The sequence below is a fragment of the Oculina patagonica genome, chromosome 4 (genome assembly GCF_052425735.1).
Source record: "Oculina patagonica isolate OP01 chromosome 4, crgOcupat, whole genome shotgun sequence".
In the NCBI taxonomy this organism is placed as follows: domain Eukaryota; kingdom Metazoa; phylum Cnidaria; class Anthozoa; order Scleractinia; family Oculinidae; genus Oculina; species Oculina patagonica.
Window position 1 is genome coordinate 10,794,763 of NC_135761.1, and position 19,493 is coordinate 10,814,255.

Below are 19,493 nucleotides of genomic sequence, written 5' to 3' on the forward strand. Positions count from 1 at the left end.
AAGGAATACAATGAATATTTTTCTGCTAAAAAGCACGTCGAGGATGTTTTCATTCAACGAAGTAGATGACACTGAATCCGAAATAAGCAAGTTTTCGGAAACTAGTCGGGCAAACAAACAAACATTCGCCGTACTCGCAAAAAGAAAAGTTTTTTCTTTTGCTTTTCTTTGAGTTTTTGCTGCAATTTGGAAAACGGCGCCATTTTTGTTGGATCACCGCTGACTAATTGTTACGTAGATTCATTACTCCTGAATTTGGTACGACTCTGGCACGACGTCTGAATCAGAGTCGTGCTTCTGCCGTGCTACAGTCGAACCTAATTACAGTTTAGTTCGGCACGGCAGGAGCACGATGTCTGAACTAGGCCTAAGGCAAGACAGAAACATCTTCACAAGAGATTTTAATACTCTCACTTTCGTGGTCTCTCGTTGCTAGACATTTTTAAAGTTAACATTTTGTACGGATAAGGGTTAATATGTTTAAATTTTTACGCCTAGCACCTAAGTTTTTGGCCGGTCTTACGGTAAATAGTTAATCCCATTGAGACCCTCAACTAAAAGCTGACCACTAACCCGCCATCGCTTTGATAATGCTTGCCCTTCCCCTCTCTCGGGATTGTTGTTTATAAACATTCGAATGAGAATACAAGGCATCATGAACAATAATAATAAAGGACTATGAACATTCCAGCACTGATTCTTAAAATTTCCCTAATCAGTTATTCCCCTCTGGTGGCGTGTGTAAAAATCATTTCCGAGCCCACGAAAACTTTCCTGTTGGTGTCCCGGCCAGGGAAGAAAATGTAAATGTTGCTTTAATTTCATGGTCATTTATGCCAACTTCGGGGGGAAATTTAAGTGGTTCAATCAGACGAAGGTTGGGATTCGGCAATAATCCCTGGCTGAACTGTTCAATTACAAAAGGATGTTAAAATCTTCCTTTGATTATAATTTACTTCACGCTAATACAATGATCTTTTACATAACTTTCATTCCCAATAATATCTTCCCCCTCCCCTCCCCTGCACATGTACACCACCTCACCAGCCCAGAGAAATATTCTTGCATGCCTGCTGTGGTAAATAAATCTGACCCCAAGTGCGATAAGTACGTAATATGCTTCCTGTGATACTCAATCACCATACCAAGCACAAACAAGTCAAGATTTTTAATTCACATGGGTTAACGTGGTTGAGGTCAAGGTTCATGTTACATATTCGTCGGTAAAACTCAGACAAAACAGCTTTCTGTCTGTCTTCCTTGCTCACAGTGTAGAAAAAATTCCTTAATCCAGCTTAATCTTAGTATCAGTTTGGAATCACAAGTTTCTGATAGGAGCCGTAACGACAGTGTAACGATGAAACAAGATAAAGAAGAGAAGCGGACGAACAGAAGACAAACACTGAACAGCTTGCGTTCCGCGTCAGGCGTGCTGTTGTCTGTTTTGTGTTGTATCGCGCTAATTCACGTGGAACTCAGAATACAAGAACATCATCGACTGATATCACACTCAGTAACATTCTGTGATAACATGGAGACAGAAATCCTTCGAAAAGTACAACAAAATTACGGCAGATAGCAAGTTAAAGCTGCATGTTATCATGTGGCGCGCCTTCTTTGCAGTCTTTGCAGTCTTTGTCTTCTCTTAACCCTCAAGTCATTTATTTTTAGTTACATTTTCTACCAACACGAATGAAAACGAAAACACGAGGCTGACAGCATGTTACGGATGCCCGGGGTTAAATGGAAGCGCAAGTCTCCTCTACTGCTAAAGCCGCATTATAGCATCCGTTCAGATCCGTTGAATTTCTATGAATAACTGGTTTAAATTTTTTAGATGGACAGGAGACATTCTCAAGACAGAAACGCTCTTCGTCCGATGATTCAAAACAGGAATCAACCCTGACAGCTTCCGAAGTACAAGTATTGATCAAACAAGAACTCCGTCTGCTGCTAAAGATCACACGCTTTGCCGTGCAGGACCAAAAGGTAACACGGGACGACGAGGAAGACTGAGAACCCGAGGGAGACAAGGTCCCCCAGGGAGACCCGGGTCAACCGGACTTCCTGGTAAACACGGGCCAGTAGGAGCTCAAGGAACGAAGGACATAAAGGGGGACGTTGGGATACCGGGGGCCCCTAGTCCCGTGGGACCTAGAGGCCCGCCGGGTATGAAAGGCGTCAAAGGTGAATCGGGCCAGTCCTTCTCGGCTCCATCTCTGCGGCAGCGTCCTGCTGGAATGACAGTCAATGAAAGTCATCTTGAAATATACAGTGGATGGCAACCCAAGTCCAAAAGTCACGTGGTCCAAGGTGAATTCATCGCTTAGCTTCCGGTCTGTTGATCACTAAAAAAAATGCAGGTCAACCCACGGTAATTGTTTTGTACGATAAAGTTTCGCCACATGAAATATACATCGGAAGGCATCTACCGAAGATGGGCTATAGGCAGGCTATATATAGATTAATAAAATATAAATGCGAAATAACTTTAATTTCGTTTTTATAATATCCAATGTAAATGATAAAATCTTGTATTTTTGTCACGTTATGCATGGTCAAAGAAATACAGTTCTCTTTTTCTCGACAGTTGCTCCTCAACTTTATTTTCATCCAATCGATTGATGGCTGAAGAGAAACAAAACGTCACCATCGTCTGCACTACTACTGGTCAGCCGCTTCCCAGTGTCACGTGGTCCAAGTCAGTTGGTAGTTTGCCTGAAAACAGAACTGAAGTAATGAGTGGAACCCTGACAATCTACAGCGTGACAAGAAAGGACGCTGGAATATACATTTGTAAGGCAGAGAATATTCTGGGATCAGCAACAAACACTGCTCTAGTTGTGATATTCTCTCCTCTGCGGTTCAAGGTCTGTCCTCCTCAAGAGGTAACACCTGTGATCGGTTCAATTGTTCATCTGCCGTGTGTGGCCGAGAGTGACCTGAGACCTACAATCGCTTGGACAAAGGATGGTAAGTCTTCACTTCCTGTAGAGTCCAATGTTCTACAGAATGGAACACTGCTTATTCACAACATCAAGAAATCTCACGAAGGATCTTACACCTGTAGAGCGACTAATGCTCTGTCAACAATAGAAGCCAAAGTCAAAATCAATTCTCCATTTATTGTGACTTCCTGTTCTGTGATAAGAAAAAACGTCAGCAGCGTAAGCGGAAATTACGTCATTGATCCAGATGGCGCTGGAGTCCTGGCACCATTTACAGTTTACTGTGACATGACTGACAAGAATAAAGTTGGCGTGACAGTGATGAGTCACGACAGTGAAAGCAGAACGCACGTGCAGGGATATGAAGCTCTAAGTAGTTACTCACGTGACATTCATTACTCAGGAGCGAGTCTGTCTCAGCTGGCAAGTCTCACCAGAGTCTCCTCTCACTGTGAACAGTTTATCAAGTACGAGTGTTATGGTTCATCGATTATCGGAAATGCCTGGTGGATGTCACGTGATTCTACTAAGATGACGTACTGGGGCGGAGCATCCCCTTGCAGTGGTAAGTGCGCATGCGGGATGACCAACTCATGTGTGAACCCCAGTCAAGGTTGTAACTGTGATAACAATGACCAGGTGTGGCGTGAAGACAGCGGTCTCCTCACTGACAAGGCACATCTACCAGTTAAACAGCTAAGGTTTGGTGATACAGGCACAAGCCAATACAACGAGCAAGGTTACCACACGCTGGGAAAACTGAAATGCTATGGTATAGCATAAACTTTAACATCTTGATGTAGGTCTCCGGACAATAATAAGCCACATCAGCTTTTCTCTGCCTTTTCAGTTACAAAAATGTTTGGTTAAACTTAGTATTTTAATAATCGTAATAGGTTTTTATGTAGGAAAGTAAGATAGCCTAAGATACTAATCAGTGTAGTAACAAAAAAGACCAAAAAGCAAGCAAGGATGAAAAGATATGAGCTTTGTTATTTGTTTAACGGCCATTGATATTTTCCCAAGAGTGTAATTAACTATAGGAACTCTGGGCTACTTATTGAAAAATGCGAAAAGTGAGAGCTTCGTGGACAACTGTAGTCTACCTAGCACAAAAAAACTAATAAAACTGGAGTCTCAAGCTGTTTGATTTATCAGTTTAATTTCATTCTAAATCCTTTGAATTTTTGGGGATTCCTAAGGGCATCCCCAGTTGTTTTCAGGGTGCGTGTGTATTTCCCTTGGGAGTGAGGATAATTTGATTAACAACCGAAATAACCAATAACAGCATCATATATTGGTCCCTTGGGTGTTGGGCAAACAGGTTTTGGTAAGGTTGGGTTAAATTGTGAGGAATTGAGGAAAACTGGTTTTGATGTGGAAGACAAGGAAATTATACAAATGCATGAGCTCGAGGATAACTACTTTTGCAAGGTGATTGTTTCTATTTTCGTGTTCAGCTATCTCTGCGTGTAAATTAAATCGCTTTAGTTGCTTTCAATAAACCCGGGAATAAACCGCCCGAACTAGCTAACATCTAAATTTTTCAGTTACAGTTGGACTCTCATTCCTCATATCGTTAGAGCGACTGGCGGAAATACGTTGACTATGCCAATATGATAAGCAAAAGCGAATTCTTTTGGTATTTTCCTTTGTGAAAGCTAAAATTCCTTGCCGGTCCCGTCAAATGTCTACACTTTCAGCAGTCAAATCAGTTACATGCGGTTGACTTTTCCCAATAATATTTAATCAATACAGTACTGCATGTATCTTAAAATTTAAACAAAGTTTTATGTGGTAAAAAATACTTGTGAATTGATTGAGACGTTCTTCGCCACTTTTGTGTCTTACGTGATGTCTGTTAAAATTTAATTAACAATTAAACACGCAACGAGTTCGCTTCATATTTTTCGCCGATACATCGCTTTATTCGAACTTAAAAGCATTGTAGTCGCCAAAAAATTTCAATATTTTTTTGGTGTTGCTGAGGATTATCCTTCCGATATTGAAGAACATGGAAAACGGGTTTGTTTGCCTTCAGTACAACGTGTTTGACATTGTGGTTACGAGCGTTCTTCTGTTTGGATAGTAGACCATGCTGTGTAAATAGTTCACATCGAATCCAAAACAATACCGTTTCGTTTCTGAGGAAATCAACCAAAAACAGCAACGCGACGTTTCTATCGAGCCTTATTTTAAAAGTATTTGTTATCCAACGGTCTCTTTCCTTAAACTGCTGACTTGCTACGTTTGTTAATCTTTCGCGCGGTCGGGGGGAATGAGTAGAGTACAAATATCGTGAGATATTTGTACTCGTTTTGCTGGTTATTTCACTTATTTGTACTATACGAAGCAGAGTTGGATAATAATAATAAACTGTCGTTGTTGTTTATGCCAAATTCAAGTTGACAAGCCAAGGCAATAAAGAAACGTATGACCTCAAGAAGGAATTACGAACCAAATTCATCCAAAGAACATAACACAATATGTGCAACAATACTAAGGTGAATATTTATTCTGATCCTAGCATTTGTGAAATCGCTGCAACATTTTTAATCTATATAGAAGTCCCATGAAATAGTCTAAAATCTTACTATTTGCTGTTTTTTCTCAACAAATTAACGTTTTCTTTTATAAAAAAATATTCAACATAGTGTATATTAAGCTATTCCGTTTAATGATGTAATCAAGTAACTGTTGTTTATTCTCTATGTTATACTTGGGTTCAAATTGGGTATTACTGGTGATTTTTCAGTGGTATGGAAATTTACGTAACGCGAAAATAATTATTTTATGCTCCTTTATGCGTTACTCAGCGAAATTTGTTCTTATTCTGCGCCCATTGCCTTGGTTGAGCTCGGTTTGTTGGGAAGAGATATGACATAACATATCATTGCCATCTTTTGGCCACCGAGGTGGCCGTTTATTTTCAAATGAAGTTTAGTCTAAATGAAACTGTTCCCAGCAAAGGTGAGGGGATACCTGAACACATGCTAATAATATTTTTCTGTGGGAAACAGGGATGGTGGGAAATGTTGACATCGCCTTAAATGCTTCGATGCCAAGAGGCTGAATATAGCTCCTCTCTGTCTTATTTTGTTTTTGCGTCCTGTGTCTTTTGAGTTGGTATGCCTGTGTACTGTTTTGCGGAATGAATCGAGCCGCTTGCGCGCCCAGATGTTAGAATGCCAGATTGCCCCCACCCCCAACTTGATTTTTGCAGGGGCAAATCTCGGCGGGGAAACTGGTAGCCACAGATAGCCTCGATCTCATGCAAAACAGGATGGCGCCCCAAACTGAGCTCAGAAACATTATTTTGCTTGAAAAAAGGGCTAAAAACGTGTGCCCAAAATTGTAATTTTGCCGAAAATGTCGTGGAGAACATTAAAGGGTTATCATCCAAGGCAGCAGAGTTGTCTTCAGCCAACGAACATCATAAAAAGAGTGGAAATCGAGTAAGTCGATGCGTTGTTTCGTACGGAGTTCGTTCGTAGGTAAACCAGCGTGTGGTCCGGTAATTACATGTTGCACAAAACTACAAATTCTTAGAATTGCATGCATCAAGAGTGGGTATAATGCGGATAATAATTGTTTTATTACTGCTTTGAATTTTGTGATATTTCGTTATTCCTAGAAACACTAGACGTTTTGACGAGGAAATCGTTGTATATTGAATGTTCAGCATGCGTGTAGTGGATTACTGGTGAATTATGTCTGTATTTTTTAAACTTAGTGGAATTTTGTGGAACTTCGTGAAATGAAACTATTTCCAGAAGTTTATGGAAGTTAAATCTCGTTTAGTGCCAAACGATAACAAGTCAAGTGAAATAAATAATTAGTTTGTGTACATAATATGCCATTCATTCTATGTTCTTTTGGCTCGTCACACAATCCTTCTCACACATATACTCCTCGCGTTTAGTGAGGTATAAGCATAGCAGTCCTCAAATGTTTCTCTTTGTAATAATTTTCAATCTCCTCCTTTTGTCTTTGACGATTATCTTTTCGATATTTTAAGAACATGTTTTTACCATCTTTTTGCCTTTGTTAAAACGTGTTGACATTGTGGTTACGAGTGTTCTTCTGATTGGATAGTAGCCCCTGCTGTGTAAATAGTTCGCATCGAATCCAAAACAATACCGTTTCGTTTCCTAGAAAACGAAACAAAAAGGTTGGTTACAAATCTCGTCTTCTGGGTCACAATACAAGCTCCACAAACAATTGCAGTTTTAGCTTTCCGGTTTTTTTTTTCGAAAATGAATTCACAACCCAAACTACTGTTCTGTGCAGAGGCTGTGAAGATTGAAGCGTGAGGAAAAAGACAATGTGGATCTCAGCTGTTCCTCTTTAACAAATATACTTAAATCTAATAAAAACAGAAGTTAATGGCCTACTTAGCGTCCAATAGCATTAAGTGACAAACAAACTCATAAATGGATTTGTGATCAAGTGACACACAGCTGTGTGTCCACCAGAGACTTTCATTATGATTTTAGATCGTGAGTGGAAAACCAAACTAGAAACAAGAAAGAGCAAAGCTAGCTATGCTAGGCTGGCTTTGGCTTATTGCTAAAGCCAATAAAACATTATGTATTCTTTTTTCATTATATATTTTTTTGTAGTACTGGACTGTTATCCAGATGAGGCCTCATTTTTAACTGTGTATCGCTTGTTCATATTGGTATTCTTAGAAAAATAGCATGCCACCGGAAAACGGCCAGTGCTCGGTTCAAACAAGACAAAAAATTTATCTCCTGCTAAGGTAGACCTTTATAACTTAATTAAAATGCTTATATTCTCAATGACAGAATTTACTTACGCGAACGTGCTAATTCACATCCACAAAGAAGAAAGGGTGTCACAACTTGCAGCTGAATTCATGCACAACATTAGCAAAGCTAGAAGATGACATTCCGTTTGACATATTAATGGAACTAAGCAGAACATTCTATAACCAACGCCACTGCTAACAAGAAGAAAATAGATAAAATAATAAGCTAATGTGTTTGTTGGTCTCATAAATCTAATTAAAAAAGGACTGAAAAGTAGTTTTACCTTGAAAACATATTGTAGTCGAGAATCGTGATAACGAAACATTTCCTGACCTGAAAGCCCTGATGTTTCCTCTGTAGGGCCTGGACATTACTCAGGTCACGTGCTCCATCGTCACTGAACATTAGAGCTGCCTCTTTCTCTTGGATCCAGGCCCTGGTTTGGTATAAGTGCTAGTTTTGTTTTTTGATTTGATAAATATAGACTTTGCGTAGCCAGGTTTATAAACAGACTGTTTTGAAACTCATCGTTAAAAGCAATTAGCAGGCTTAGTTTGCTTGATAAATACAGGCGCATTGTTCTCAAAGTTTTCAAAAAGAAGCTTTAACAGTTTAATTTATCGAAATAATAACAATATCTAAGTTTCTTGCAATGGCGAGGCTTTTTCACATTCTTTTTTCCTCTTAATTGGCCTTCTTTAACGTACATACATTGATGTTTAGCACTGTTGGTAATGGCAAGGAATGTAGTCAGTTGTTAAAACTTCTAAAATAATATTTTGACAAGAATAAAACAAATCTAGTATCCAGGAGTATCAATATCTGTTGGGCCTAATGTGTTTTGCCGTTTATCTTTGTTCAGGTGGAATCTCACACCGACAAACTGTCTTGATTATATCTCTGCAAGCTATGTTAGGAAAAAAATGTGACAAAAAATCAAAAGAAGAAATGTTTACTTTTATGCCATTGGATAGATCAAAAAAGAAACAAACTCGTTCTTGCATGCGAACAAAATCGATCATTGTTCAAGGAAGGAACTCATTCAGCTTTGAACAGCAAGAAGTAAGTATATTTTTTATTGTTTTTAAAATCATTTTGATGCTGCATCTAACGTGTTTGATATCCCGTTTTCTTATATGTTCTAGTTTCTGCTTTCGTTCTTACTACCCAGGCGCTGAGTTCTTGGCAAGGTACGTTATATACAATTCTCTTCAGAGTTTTTTGTATTTTACGTTTGCAACTGAAAATTTCAAAAGCAAGGAAAACGCCCCACTCATTACCTGATGCGAACAGGCAGTTGGGGAAGAAGAAAGAAAGCCTTTTAAAGGACCTCTAACTCCATCATGTTAAGAAATTAAAATTATCTTTATTTGAGTTAGAATCGTTTGAGAAATGTTCCGTGTTAAATCAGATATAAACTAAGAGACTGCCTCTCGATATTTACTTGAAATAAATTTAAATAAGTCATATTCACAATTTTTAATAGCTCAGCGCCAATGTTTAAGAGACAAGAACGCACGTCACAACGAAAGAACTTCAACAGCAGCTTTTAATGCAACCAAGATGGCTGACATATTACACATACAGAACATGTGGCGCGAAAACATGCGCGCGCATACAACAATACTAATGCCGCAGGCACTGCCTGCTGGCGCAGAAAATAATTATTAGACCTCTGATTGATATTTAATCTGGTTGTTAATGCTATTTCACGCACGCTTCTATGATGTTTCATCACGTGAAAATTACCTTGTATAAGCATAGCAGGTAACCAGTTTTGAGACTACAGAGCGGAGACTACAAAGTTTACAGGTTCAAACTGGCCTAGTACAATCTAATAGTCAGAATTTAATCATGAGAACTAATTAACCACTCAATGATTTTCCATTTTCCTTAATAGACTTTAAAGATGACTGCCAAGGATATTGTGTTTTTCATCCTCTTGATGTCACGCATTGCAACGGAATCAAAATTTTCCGAGAAGCCCAGAGGTAAGCATTACTAAATATAGAATAAAAGCCCTCTACTGAGAGGACATGTGGTTACTGTCTGCAGTAAATAAGAACAACAATGATGAGAGAGGAGTTGTATCTTTAGGTTTATTGGGGAGTACCTTATTTTTACTTAATTTCGCAGGTACGGTACTTCATTTCGCGATTTTGACGAGACAGTATTAACTGGTACTTAATTTTTGCGATTTGGAAAAAAAAAATACGTTTAGAACATTGAAAATATATTTAAAAACGTTAAAAAATACGTTTGGTGGGTCTTCATTTCGGTTTACCTATAATGCACTCTTGTAAGCCTGTCTGTTAAGTTTTGTACGGAAACACAATTATTACTTAGAATTGAAAAGTCTTTGAATCAAGTAAATTGGTAGCCTATTGGTAGAGTTGAGTCGACTCCACACCTGCCGTTTTTTTGTTTTGTTTTGTTTTTTACATTTTGCTTTTTCTTATTTTCTTTTTCTAAGTATCTAGTGCAATTATTGCATTTAGCTGCGCGTGCAAGTCCTGAAAACTCCATTTCAAGTTCGTAGTTTGGGTTAATGACATTATTACAATAATCATGTCTTAGTTTTACTTTCTTAAGGTTGACGAAGGTTGGTGTTAGCTATCGAACAATCAGAAGCACTTTATTCTGATATGATTGAGTAATATCTTTAAGGCCAAATTGACATCTTGTTGAACGAACAGACAGGAAATAGATTATTCAATCCATTTTTTGGGGAAGTGCGTCGTTAGTGATAAGCATTTAAAAAATGCTAATGATGTTGATTATGATCAAGGAAGTGATCAAAATAATTTTACCCTCGTTTTCTTCTCAGTTTTTCCCAAAAGTACTCTCTTCTCTGCAGAGGCCTCTTTCGTGGGGGAAGGCGAAAAAAACCACGGGGGGAGGATGGCGAAAACACGAAAAATGAACCTCTTTGGTTTCGATTCTCTGCAGGCTCCGCGCGATTACTTTTCACCTCTCCCCGTTCCTCTCCCCGTTCCTCTCCCTATTTCCCAGCCCGTACGAGACACAAAAGAGACCTCTGCGGAGGAGAGAGCCAAAAGTATGTTGGCAAACTCCCCAGGAGACTCAGTACATAATGATGCAGGGAGGCCTGGTTGCGTGTCACGCAACAACGTGAAGAATGTGTTTCTTGAGATAAAGAAGCGTGTAGACAACTTGATCGAGAAACAGATTGCTGATCTAACAGCGAATGCAAGTTGCATCCGTACGCGCAAGTTAAGCAAAAATATGATTAATCGTGACATGCCAGTTAGTTTGAAGGAACTATACGCGATCTTGTGGTCCCACACACTGCATCTCAGCCGCTACGCTCGTCAATTAAAAATATCCTTTTGAGGTCATCTTTTAATTTAAAAAAGCCTTAAAAGGTCAAATATTGGGTGATAATGCTTTACAAGATTAAACTAAATGTGTTTCATCCGCACAATCGGCCTAACTGTAATGGAATGCCAAAGACAGGAGGGTCTAAAATATTGTGAGCCACCTTAAAGAAAAACAGTAGATGATGTTGATTGCAATTTTTTTCTTCATTTTTTCAGTACCAAAGTCTTGTAGCGACTTGAAAAATCTCGATCGATCAACAGCAAACGGTACAGCCATCATCGACCCTGATGGCGAGGGAGGTCTGGAACCTTTTACAGTTTACTGTGACATGAGTGACAAGAATGGAGTTGGCGTGACAGTGATAAGTCACGACAGTGAGAACAGAACGCGCGTGCGGGGATATGAAGCTCCAGGTAGTTACAAACGTGACATCCATTACACAGGAACGAGTCTGTCTCAGCTTGCGAGTCTCACCAGAGTCTCCTCACACTGTGAACAGTTTATCAAATATGAGTGCTATGATTCAAGGCTGCTCGGACATGGAATGGCATGGTGGGTGTCACGTGATTCTTAAGATGGCGTACTGGGGCGGAGCATCACCTGGCAGTGGTAAGTGCGCATGCGGGATGACTAACTCATGTGCAGACCCGAGTCTTTCTTGTAACTGTGATAAGAATGACTTAGCATGGCGTGAAGACAGCGGTCTCCTCACTGACAAGACACATCTTCCAGTTAAACAGCTGAGGTTTGGCGATACAGGCGGAAGTGTTTGTAAATACAAAGAGCAGGGTTACCACACACTGGGAAAACTGAAGTGCTATGGCATAGCGTAAACGCTGTTATGTTGATGTACGTCTCTCAACGAACACAATCGTCATTAGCTTTTCAATTACAAAATGTTTGGTCAAGCGCATTATTTGGAATAATCGAGTTTCCATGTAGCATTGTACGGATTACAAAAAATGAAGGCCCGTTAAACCAATTCGTAGTAGCAAAATGACAAAAAAGACAGCGAGGATGAGAAATTAAGGATTTATTTGTTTAAAAACTGTTCACTTTGTCTTCACATTGTTAAACATAGGAACTCTGTGCCATTTTGTGACAAATGTGAAAGTGATAGCTTCGTGAACAACTGTAGTGTAACCAGACACAAATGAAAATAATAAAATGGGAGATGGATTGATCTATTTGTTTTTTTTTTCTTTATTGTGCTTACTTTACAGTAATTTCTTAACAACATTGAAACTGTTTCGATGATCGCCTTTGTAATCTCACTAATGACCGAAAAGGATTGATCAGACTCGCTTGATTTTGTGTAATTACATTGTTTAAGAGACTCGTGATTTCAACTCAGTGTCAAGTCTATATGACACATTTGCCAAAACTCTAAAATGTCGGTTAAAATTGCTGCAAGTCTTAAAATAAATTATCACTGTTTTTAGGGATAATAAAATTCAGCATGGTAGTAGATGCTGTAGTAGAGTTACTTACTTCCGACACTCGTGTTTACACAGAGATGGCGGAGCCAGGGGGCTAGTGGGGCTTTAGCCCCCACGCCCAGAAATTCTGAAAAAAATAAAGACTTATAAAGAGAAGAGTTTTTTTAAGCCCCCCACTTCAAGTCACTGGTCAACCCCCATTTGGGGGGTTAATTTGTTTCCTGTACGGTTAATTAACAGAAGTGATAAAAGTTAATTTCCATTGTTAAAAAAAGTTAAAAATTAATGTTTATCATTGTAAACATGTAATTTTAAGTTCTTAGGACCATTCTGGGATATTTCACAGAAATTCTGGGCCTTTCTCAGTACCGACAAACATATAAAACAAGACAGAAACATCTTCACAAGAGATTTTAAGACTCTCACTTTTGTGGTCTCTCGTTACCAGACATTTGTACGGATAAGGGGAAAAAAGGTTAAACTTATACACCTAGCACCTAAGTTTTTAGTCGGTTTTACGGCTAATAGTTAACCCGATTGAGACCCACAACTAAAAGCTGACCACTAACCCGCCATCACTTTGATAATGCTTTCAATCTCTTGCCCTTCCCCTCTCTAGGGATTCTTTTCACGTGTTTATAAACAATCGAATGAGAATACAAGGCAAGAAAAAAATAATAAGGGACTATGAACATTCCAGCACTGATTCTTTTTGTGATCAGTTTTATTGCCCCCCCCCGGGGGGGGGCACTCAAAAAGGTTTTATACGGGGACGGCTTCGCCCCAAGCTTTTACCCCTTACCCTTTTTTATACCATTTTGACAGAAATTGTACCCCTTTCGTATACCTTTTACTGAAAAAAGGTACCCCTTTCATATACCTAAAAGACATGGCATAGACTTAGAACAGGATGTTTTCTCGTCATTTTCATGCAGCGCTTAATAAATTAAAATAATACAGCCATAAAGTGCGTCTGTTCGAAATGTTTTAATTAAAGGCCCTTTTAAAAACCTAAATGACGGATCTTCATACCCTTTCATATACCAAAACTTGTGAAATCCCTACCCTTTTATATACCTGAAGCCTGAAAAAGGTACCCCTTTCGGGCGGAGACTCTCCGTATAGGCCATTATATGGAGTACTCCCCCCCCCGGGATTCCCCCCTGGTGGCGTGTGTGGAAATCATTTCCCACGAAAACTCTCCTTTTGGTGTCCCGGCCAGGGAAGAACTTGAAAATGTAAATGTTGCTTTCATGGTCATTTGGGCCATTTTGGGGCGAAATTTCAGTGGTACAATCAGAAGATGCTCGGGACTCGGCAATAATCCCTGCCGTGACCTGATCTGTTGCCAGAGGGTGTTAAAATATCCCTTTAATTATTAATTTACTTAACGCCGATACACTGATCTTTTACATAACTTTCATTTCCAAAAAAATCTTTCCCTCCCCTCCCTTGTAGTCCCCTTCACCAGCCCAGGAAAAAAAATTCTTTAAGTACGTAATCAGATAATATACTTCCTGTGATACTTAATCTCCATAACAAGCACAAACAAGTCAAGGTTTTTACTTCAAGCTTCCGGTTACAGTTTCGTCGGTGAGATCGATGAAGCTCAGACAAATCAGCTCTCTGTCGTCTTTACGTACATTTTAAGCAGCTCACAGAGGAGATAAACGTCCTAAGAATCATTTTGAAATTAGAAGTTTCAGATAGGAGCTTTAGCGATGATACAAGATAAAGAAGAGAAGCAGACGAACAAAAGACAAACACTGAACAGCTTGTGTTCCGCGTCAGGCTTGCTGTTGTCTGTTGTGTGTTGTATCGCGCTAATTCACGTGGAACTCAGAATACAAGAACATCATCGACTGATATCACACTCAATAACATTCTGTGATAAGATGGAGACAGAAATCCTTCGAAAAATACAACAAAATTACGGCAGATGGCAAGTTATGGCTACAGGACGCCATTGGCAAGCGACCAAAGGTGAGTTGCGTTATTTAACTGTTCATTCTTTATATACATCCGCCGTCTTGTGTTCTGTTCAACCTCATGTCATTTATCTTTAAATAAACTTTTTACTCGCTTTTTACCAATACAAATGAAAACGAAAAAAACCAGGCTGACAGCATGTTACTGAACCCCTTTCTTAAGGAAGCGAAAGTCTCCTCCACTGCTTCTGAAGCTCAATCATAGCTTCCGTTGAGTGTTTAACAATACATGTAACAATATTTCGAAGGGTGCGATTTTAACTTGAATAACAGGTTTAAATTTTTCAGGTGGACAGGAGACAGTCTCAAGACAGAAACGCTCTTCGCCGGATGATTCCCAACAAAAATCAACCCTAACAGCATCTGAAGTACAAGTAATGATCAAACAAGAACTTGATCTGCTGCAAAACCAAGTCTGTGCTAAAGATCACACGCTCTGCCGCACAGGACCAAAAGGAAACACGGGACGGCGAGGACGACCGGGAACCAGAGGGAGACCAGGAACCCCAGGGAGACCCGGGTCAAGCGGACCTCCTGGTAAACATGGGCCAATAGGAGCTCAAGGACCGATGGGCATGACGGGAGATATTGGAATGCCGGGAGACCCCGGTCCCGGGGGACCTAGAGGCCCGCCGGGTATGAAAGGCGTCAAAGGCGAGCCGGGCCAGTCCATCTCGGCTCCATCTCTGCTGCAGCGTCCAGTTAGAATGACAGTAAATGAAAGTCAGACGACCATCTTGAAATGTACAGTGGATGGTAATCCAAGTCCAAAAGTCACGTGGGCCAAGGTGAATTCATCGCTAACCTTCCGGTCTGTTAGTCACCACGTGGTACAGTCCAGTGGCGCTCTGATTTTGAAGGACGTAAGACCTGGAGACGACGGAGTTTACATCTGCAAAGCTGAAAACTTATTAGGACAAGTGAATGCCTCGGCAAAATTAACTGTTCAGTGTAAGTTGAATAATTTGTACATTTGCCTTCCAGAAGTTGTAGTTAATGTTCTAAAAGCAGGCTATTTAGTGATTAATGAAATATAATATAAATGTGAAATATTTTTAATATCCTATGGGTATGATAAAATCTTGTTTATTAAAGTGCATTCATCTTGTGCTTGGTCAAAGAAGTACAATTTTCTTTTTCTCGACAGTTCCTCCTCAACTTTCACTATCATCCAATCGATTGATGGCTGAAGAGAAACAAAACGTCACCATCGCCTGCACTGCTACTGGTCAGCCGCTCCCTAGTATCACGTGGTCCAAGTCAGTCGGTAGTTTGCCTGAACACAGAACTGAAGTGATGAATGGAACCCTGACAATCTACAGTGTAACAAGAAAGGACGCTGGAATATACATTTGTAAGGCAGAGAATATTTTGGGATCAGCTACAAACACTGCTCATGTCATGATATTCTCTCCTCTGCGGTTTAAAGTCCGTCCTCCTCAAGAGGTGACTCCTGTGATTGGTTCAAGTGTCCATCTGCCGTGTGTGGCCGAGAGTGACCTGAGACCTACAATCGCTTGGACAAAGGATGGCAAGTCTTCACTTCCTGTAGAGTCAAATGTTCTACAGAATGGTACACTGGTTATTCAGAATATCAAGAGATCCCACGAAGGATCTTACACCTGTAGAGCAACTAATGCTCTGACAACAGTAGAAGCCAAAGTCAAAATCAATTCTCCACTTATTATGACTTCCTGTTCTGTGATAAGAAAAAACGTCAGCAGCGTAAGCGGAAATTACGTCATTGATCCGGACGGCGCAGGAGGCGTGGCACCATTTACAGTTTACTGCGACATGAGTGACAAGAATGGCGTTGGCGTGACAGTGATAAGTCACGACAGTGAAAGCAGAACGCACGTGCAGGGATATGAAGCAAAAGGTAGTTACTCACGTGACATCCATTACTCAGGAGCGAGTCTGTCTCGGCTTGCAAGTCTCACCAGAGTCTCCTCGCACTGTGAACAGTTCATAAAGTATGAATGTGTTGGTTCACACTTAAGTGGCGGATATGGTTTCTGGGTTTCACGTGATTCAACTAAGGTGACGTACTGGGGCGGAGCATCACCTGGCAGTGGTAAGTGCGCATGCGGGATGACCAACTCATGTATAGCCTCAGGGTATAACTGTAACTGTGATAAGGAAGAAAATGTATGGCGTGAAGACAGCGGTCTTCTCACTGACAAGACACATCTTCCAGTTAAACAGCTGAGGTTTGGAGATACAGGCGATAGCGGCGAGCAAGGTTATCATACACTGGGAAAACTGAAGTGCTTTGGCATAGCATAAACGTTTACTTCTTTATGTATAGTCTCCAAATGAAGTAGCAACACTTTTAAGTATTATGTTTGTAATGACAGACAATATTGATATGTTAAAGTTATATAGGGTACATATCACAAATGTCTTATAATCATGTTTTAGTAATCACTTCTAGGAAGGTTACTAATTAGTCCGTAATATTTTGGATTGTTCTAGCATTTTAACAAATGAGACAACAGTTCGAAAATAAAAGTGATAGGGTTCGAGTTTGAGATTGAGTACGAGTACGAGTTTTCAAACCAAATTCGTGTGCCTCAAATAATTACTTATCACACCAATCGATCCTCTAACATTATTCATGTGTTAGTGAGCAACAGAAAAGAGTTATGGTTCGTGAGATAAAATTGTCCCGAAGTTCCAAATCCGTACTTGTACTCGACTTCGTACTCGTAGTCCGATCTAAAGGTCGCTAAAAAAGGAACCTCGGATAATAAACCACTTTTCGTTTGGTCGACAATAGCACTAGTCTCTTCAAAAACCTTCTATGCATTCATTGTGAGGGAAGTAAATGTAGGGAGAATAATTAAAAAATAGAAAAATAGAAAAGCCAACGTAGACAACATTTTGTAACTACAGTATGTGGTCCTTGGACCGGACGAAAAAGACGCGAACGTATATTTCTTAATTAACTTCGAAGAAGAGCAGTGAGCTTATTTTGTCCTGTAAATAAGTTACCGTAACATTCAGCTAACATGTGAAAAGACAACAGTTTTTGTGCTTACTCGATTACCCTGTATTATCGAAAACGGTGGTTCGTTTTAAAGGCCCTTGGTCCGGACAGCGGGTCCTTGGTCCGGACAGCACGCAATATTTACACAACAATTGTTCAAAATCCAATCTAAAAAATATTCTTCTACATTTTTAATATGTTTTAGTGAAATTCAGAAAAAAGAAATAAAAACTTTAGGGAAGAGAGCTTTATTTCGTCTCATCAAAAATATACAGTGAATTTAAACTATAGCGCTTATTAGCCTGATATATTGTTTTCCATTGTTTGCCGCCAGTGTCCGGACCACGGACCTATAGTCAGGAAAATTACTTTGAAATATTAATTCGTTATTTTGGACGAAAACTCAAGCGGTCAATCAAATTTATTGCACTAGTCGAAAGATTATTTCCTGTACATCAATTCTATAAAAAACAACCTCTTTTAGTGAGATCAGGTTCGGATATACAGGAATTATAAAGAAAACCAGTTAATTTGAAGCGCCATAAATAAATTAACATCGCGAAAACAAACTTCACCTACTTTCAAGTCGACTTGAAATTCTCGACTTCACCGCCAGCAGGAAAGCCTTCGAGCGAGGTTAAGACAGCAAAGTTGAAACAGATTAGGAAATCTTTGGAAAGGTTCGGTTTTATTGAAACTTTGTTTCCTATCGGAAAAATGCACGATGAACGGAATGTGTCCGGACCAGGGGCTGTCCGGAATTAGGGCCACATGCATGCTGTACTTACTGTGGTTTTGTTGTAAATTTAACTGTAATTAGCGTTGAAGTGTAACAGTAACGTGAAGTAGCCTTGTGTTTAACTGTTATCTACCTGTATAATTTTGAAAGCAATTAATTCAGTGCAAAGCTTAGATCATAGATTCCGTTCTTTCCAAAAGAGTTTTAGAAGTATGCGTTTTTACTTTATAATTAGCCTTTTTTGTTATGCTGTAATATCGCATCGCGTCCATTGTTGGTCTTAAACTGCTTAAATAGAGTTTTACTGCAAAATGTTTTTTGGCTACATATTAAAGTTTACGTTTGACCCAAGTTCTGTCTACTATTAATTAATTTATTGTTTACCCTCGGTAACCGATTTAGCACAAGTGCTTATGAGGCCGAGCATTCAAACATTTAGAGACAATTTCCAAATTAAACATAACAAGGTTAAAAATACCAACTGGCAGGAGGCGAGCTATATATTTCAAGTCCGATGTCCTAACAACTCGCGCGGCCACGCTGCCTTCATTTAATAGTACTCCGAAGATTTTGTTTGCTCTAACAGATACCAGAGTTCCCGAACTTCGCGAGACTGCTAGGCAAAAAATTATATCTATATATCAATAAAATACCGCGGGAAATTGATCGGGGGAGGGGGGTAGGGTGGGGGAGTTGAGGCTGGGCGAGCACAAGGGGGTGACTAAAATAGATTAGAAAACAATTTTTGTTTACCCTCTTCGCGGTCTCTCCTTCTCGCAAGCTCTCCTCGCTCAAACTCTCGCATAGCATAATAAATGAGGACTAAGAACCCCATTATACGACAGCAGTAAAACTAACAGTGAATCAGTTACAATTTATACGATCAGATTCTTTGGTGGTAGGCCGGATTACTGGAATTTCTACGGGTACTTTGCAACAACTAATGAACGGTTCATCATTTTTACATGTCCCTTGTTTCGACCGTGTATGTCAAAACTAGGCGCTACGTGCCTCATTGGCTATCTACCATCTCATATCCAACGCGCAATAGTCGATCGGTCACTGTGTTATGCTAAAACTTGATAGACAGACGAAAAAACGTTTAATGTACATTGACCTAATTTGATAAAAGCAGTTTTAATTTGGCGCGACATGGTGTCTCTACCTTGACATATATTTTGTTAGTTTAACACGAAATAGTTTTCTTAAATTCGAAAAACTCCTTATCATGCAATTGTTAGGCTCAGTAAATCTGGACTGTGGTGTTTACCATGAA

At 39.7% G+C, this 19,493-nt stretch overlaps 2 protein-coding genes and 1 pseudogene across 3 annotated transcripts; all 3 read left to right on the plus strand.

Annotated features, from left to right (window-relative positions):
* Positions 1–2,624: 2,624 nt before the first annotated feature.
* On the plus strand, positions 2,625–4,080 carry LOC144648142 (contactin-associated protein 1-like). The gene has a single exon (XM_078507775.1). The coding sequence runs from the start codon at positions 2,625–2,627 to the stop codon at positions 3,729–3,731; it is 1,107 nt and encodes a 368-aa protein (XP_078363901.1). The 3' UTR covers positions 3,732–4,080.
* A 4,751-nt stretch (positions 4,081–8,831) lies between these two features.
* LOC144651539 (neurexin-4-like) lies at positions 8,832–12,234 on the plus strand (annotated as a pseudogene). Its single transcript, XR_013570331.1, has 3 exons — positions 8,832–8,910; positions 9,621–9,711; positions 11,278–12,234. The product of XR_013570331.1 is annotated as a neurexin-4-like (transcript).
* A 2,094-nt stretch (positions 12,235–14,328) lies between these two features.
* Positions 14,329–18,558, plus strand: LOC144651468 (uncharacterized). The gene is made up of 3 exons (XM_078511407.1): positions 14,329–14,484; positions 14,778–15,440; positions 15,637–18,558. The coding sequence occupies exons 1-3, from the start codon at positions 14,397–14,399 to the stop codon at positions 16,773–16,775; spliced, it is 1,890 nt and encodes a 629-aa protein (XP_078367533.1). The 5' UTR covers positions 14,329–14,396; the 3' UTR covers positions 16,776–18,558.
* Positions 18,559–19,493: the final 935 nt, after the last annotated feature.

Excerpts from the sequence above, each read along its gene's own strand:
- LOC144648142 (XM_078507775.1), top strand. The coding sequence starts at position 2,625 with ATGGCTGAAGAGAAACAAAACGTCACCATCGTCTGCACTACTACTGGT.
- LOC144651468 (XM_078511407.1), top strand. The coding sequence starts at position 14,397 with ATGGAGACAGAAATCCTTCGAAAAATACAACAAAATTACGGCAGATGG. Across the intron at positions 14,485-14,777 it reads CCATTGGCAAGCGACCAAAG|GTGGACAGGAGACAGTCTCA; the intron begins GTGAGTTGCGTT and ends TAAATTTTTCAG. Across the intron at positions 15,441-15,636 it reads GGCAAAATTAACTGTTCAGT|TTCCTCCTCAACTTTCACTA; the intron begins GTAAGTTGAATA and ends TTTTCTCGACAG.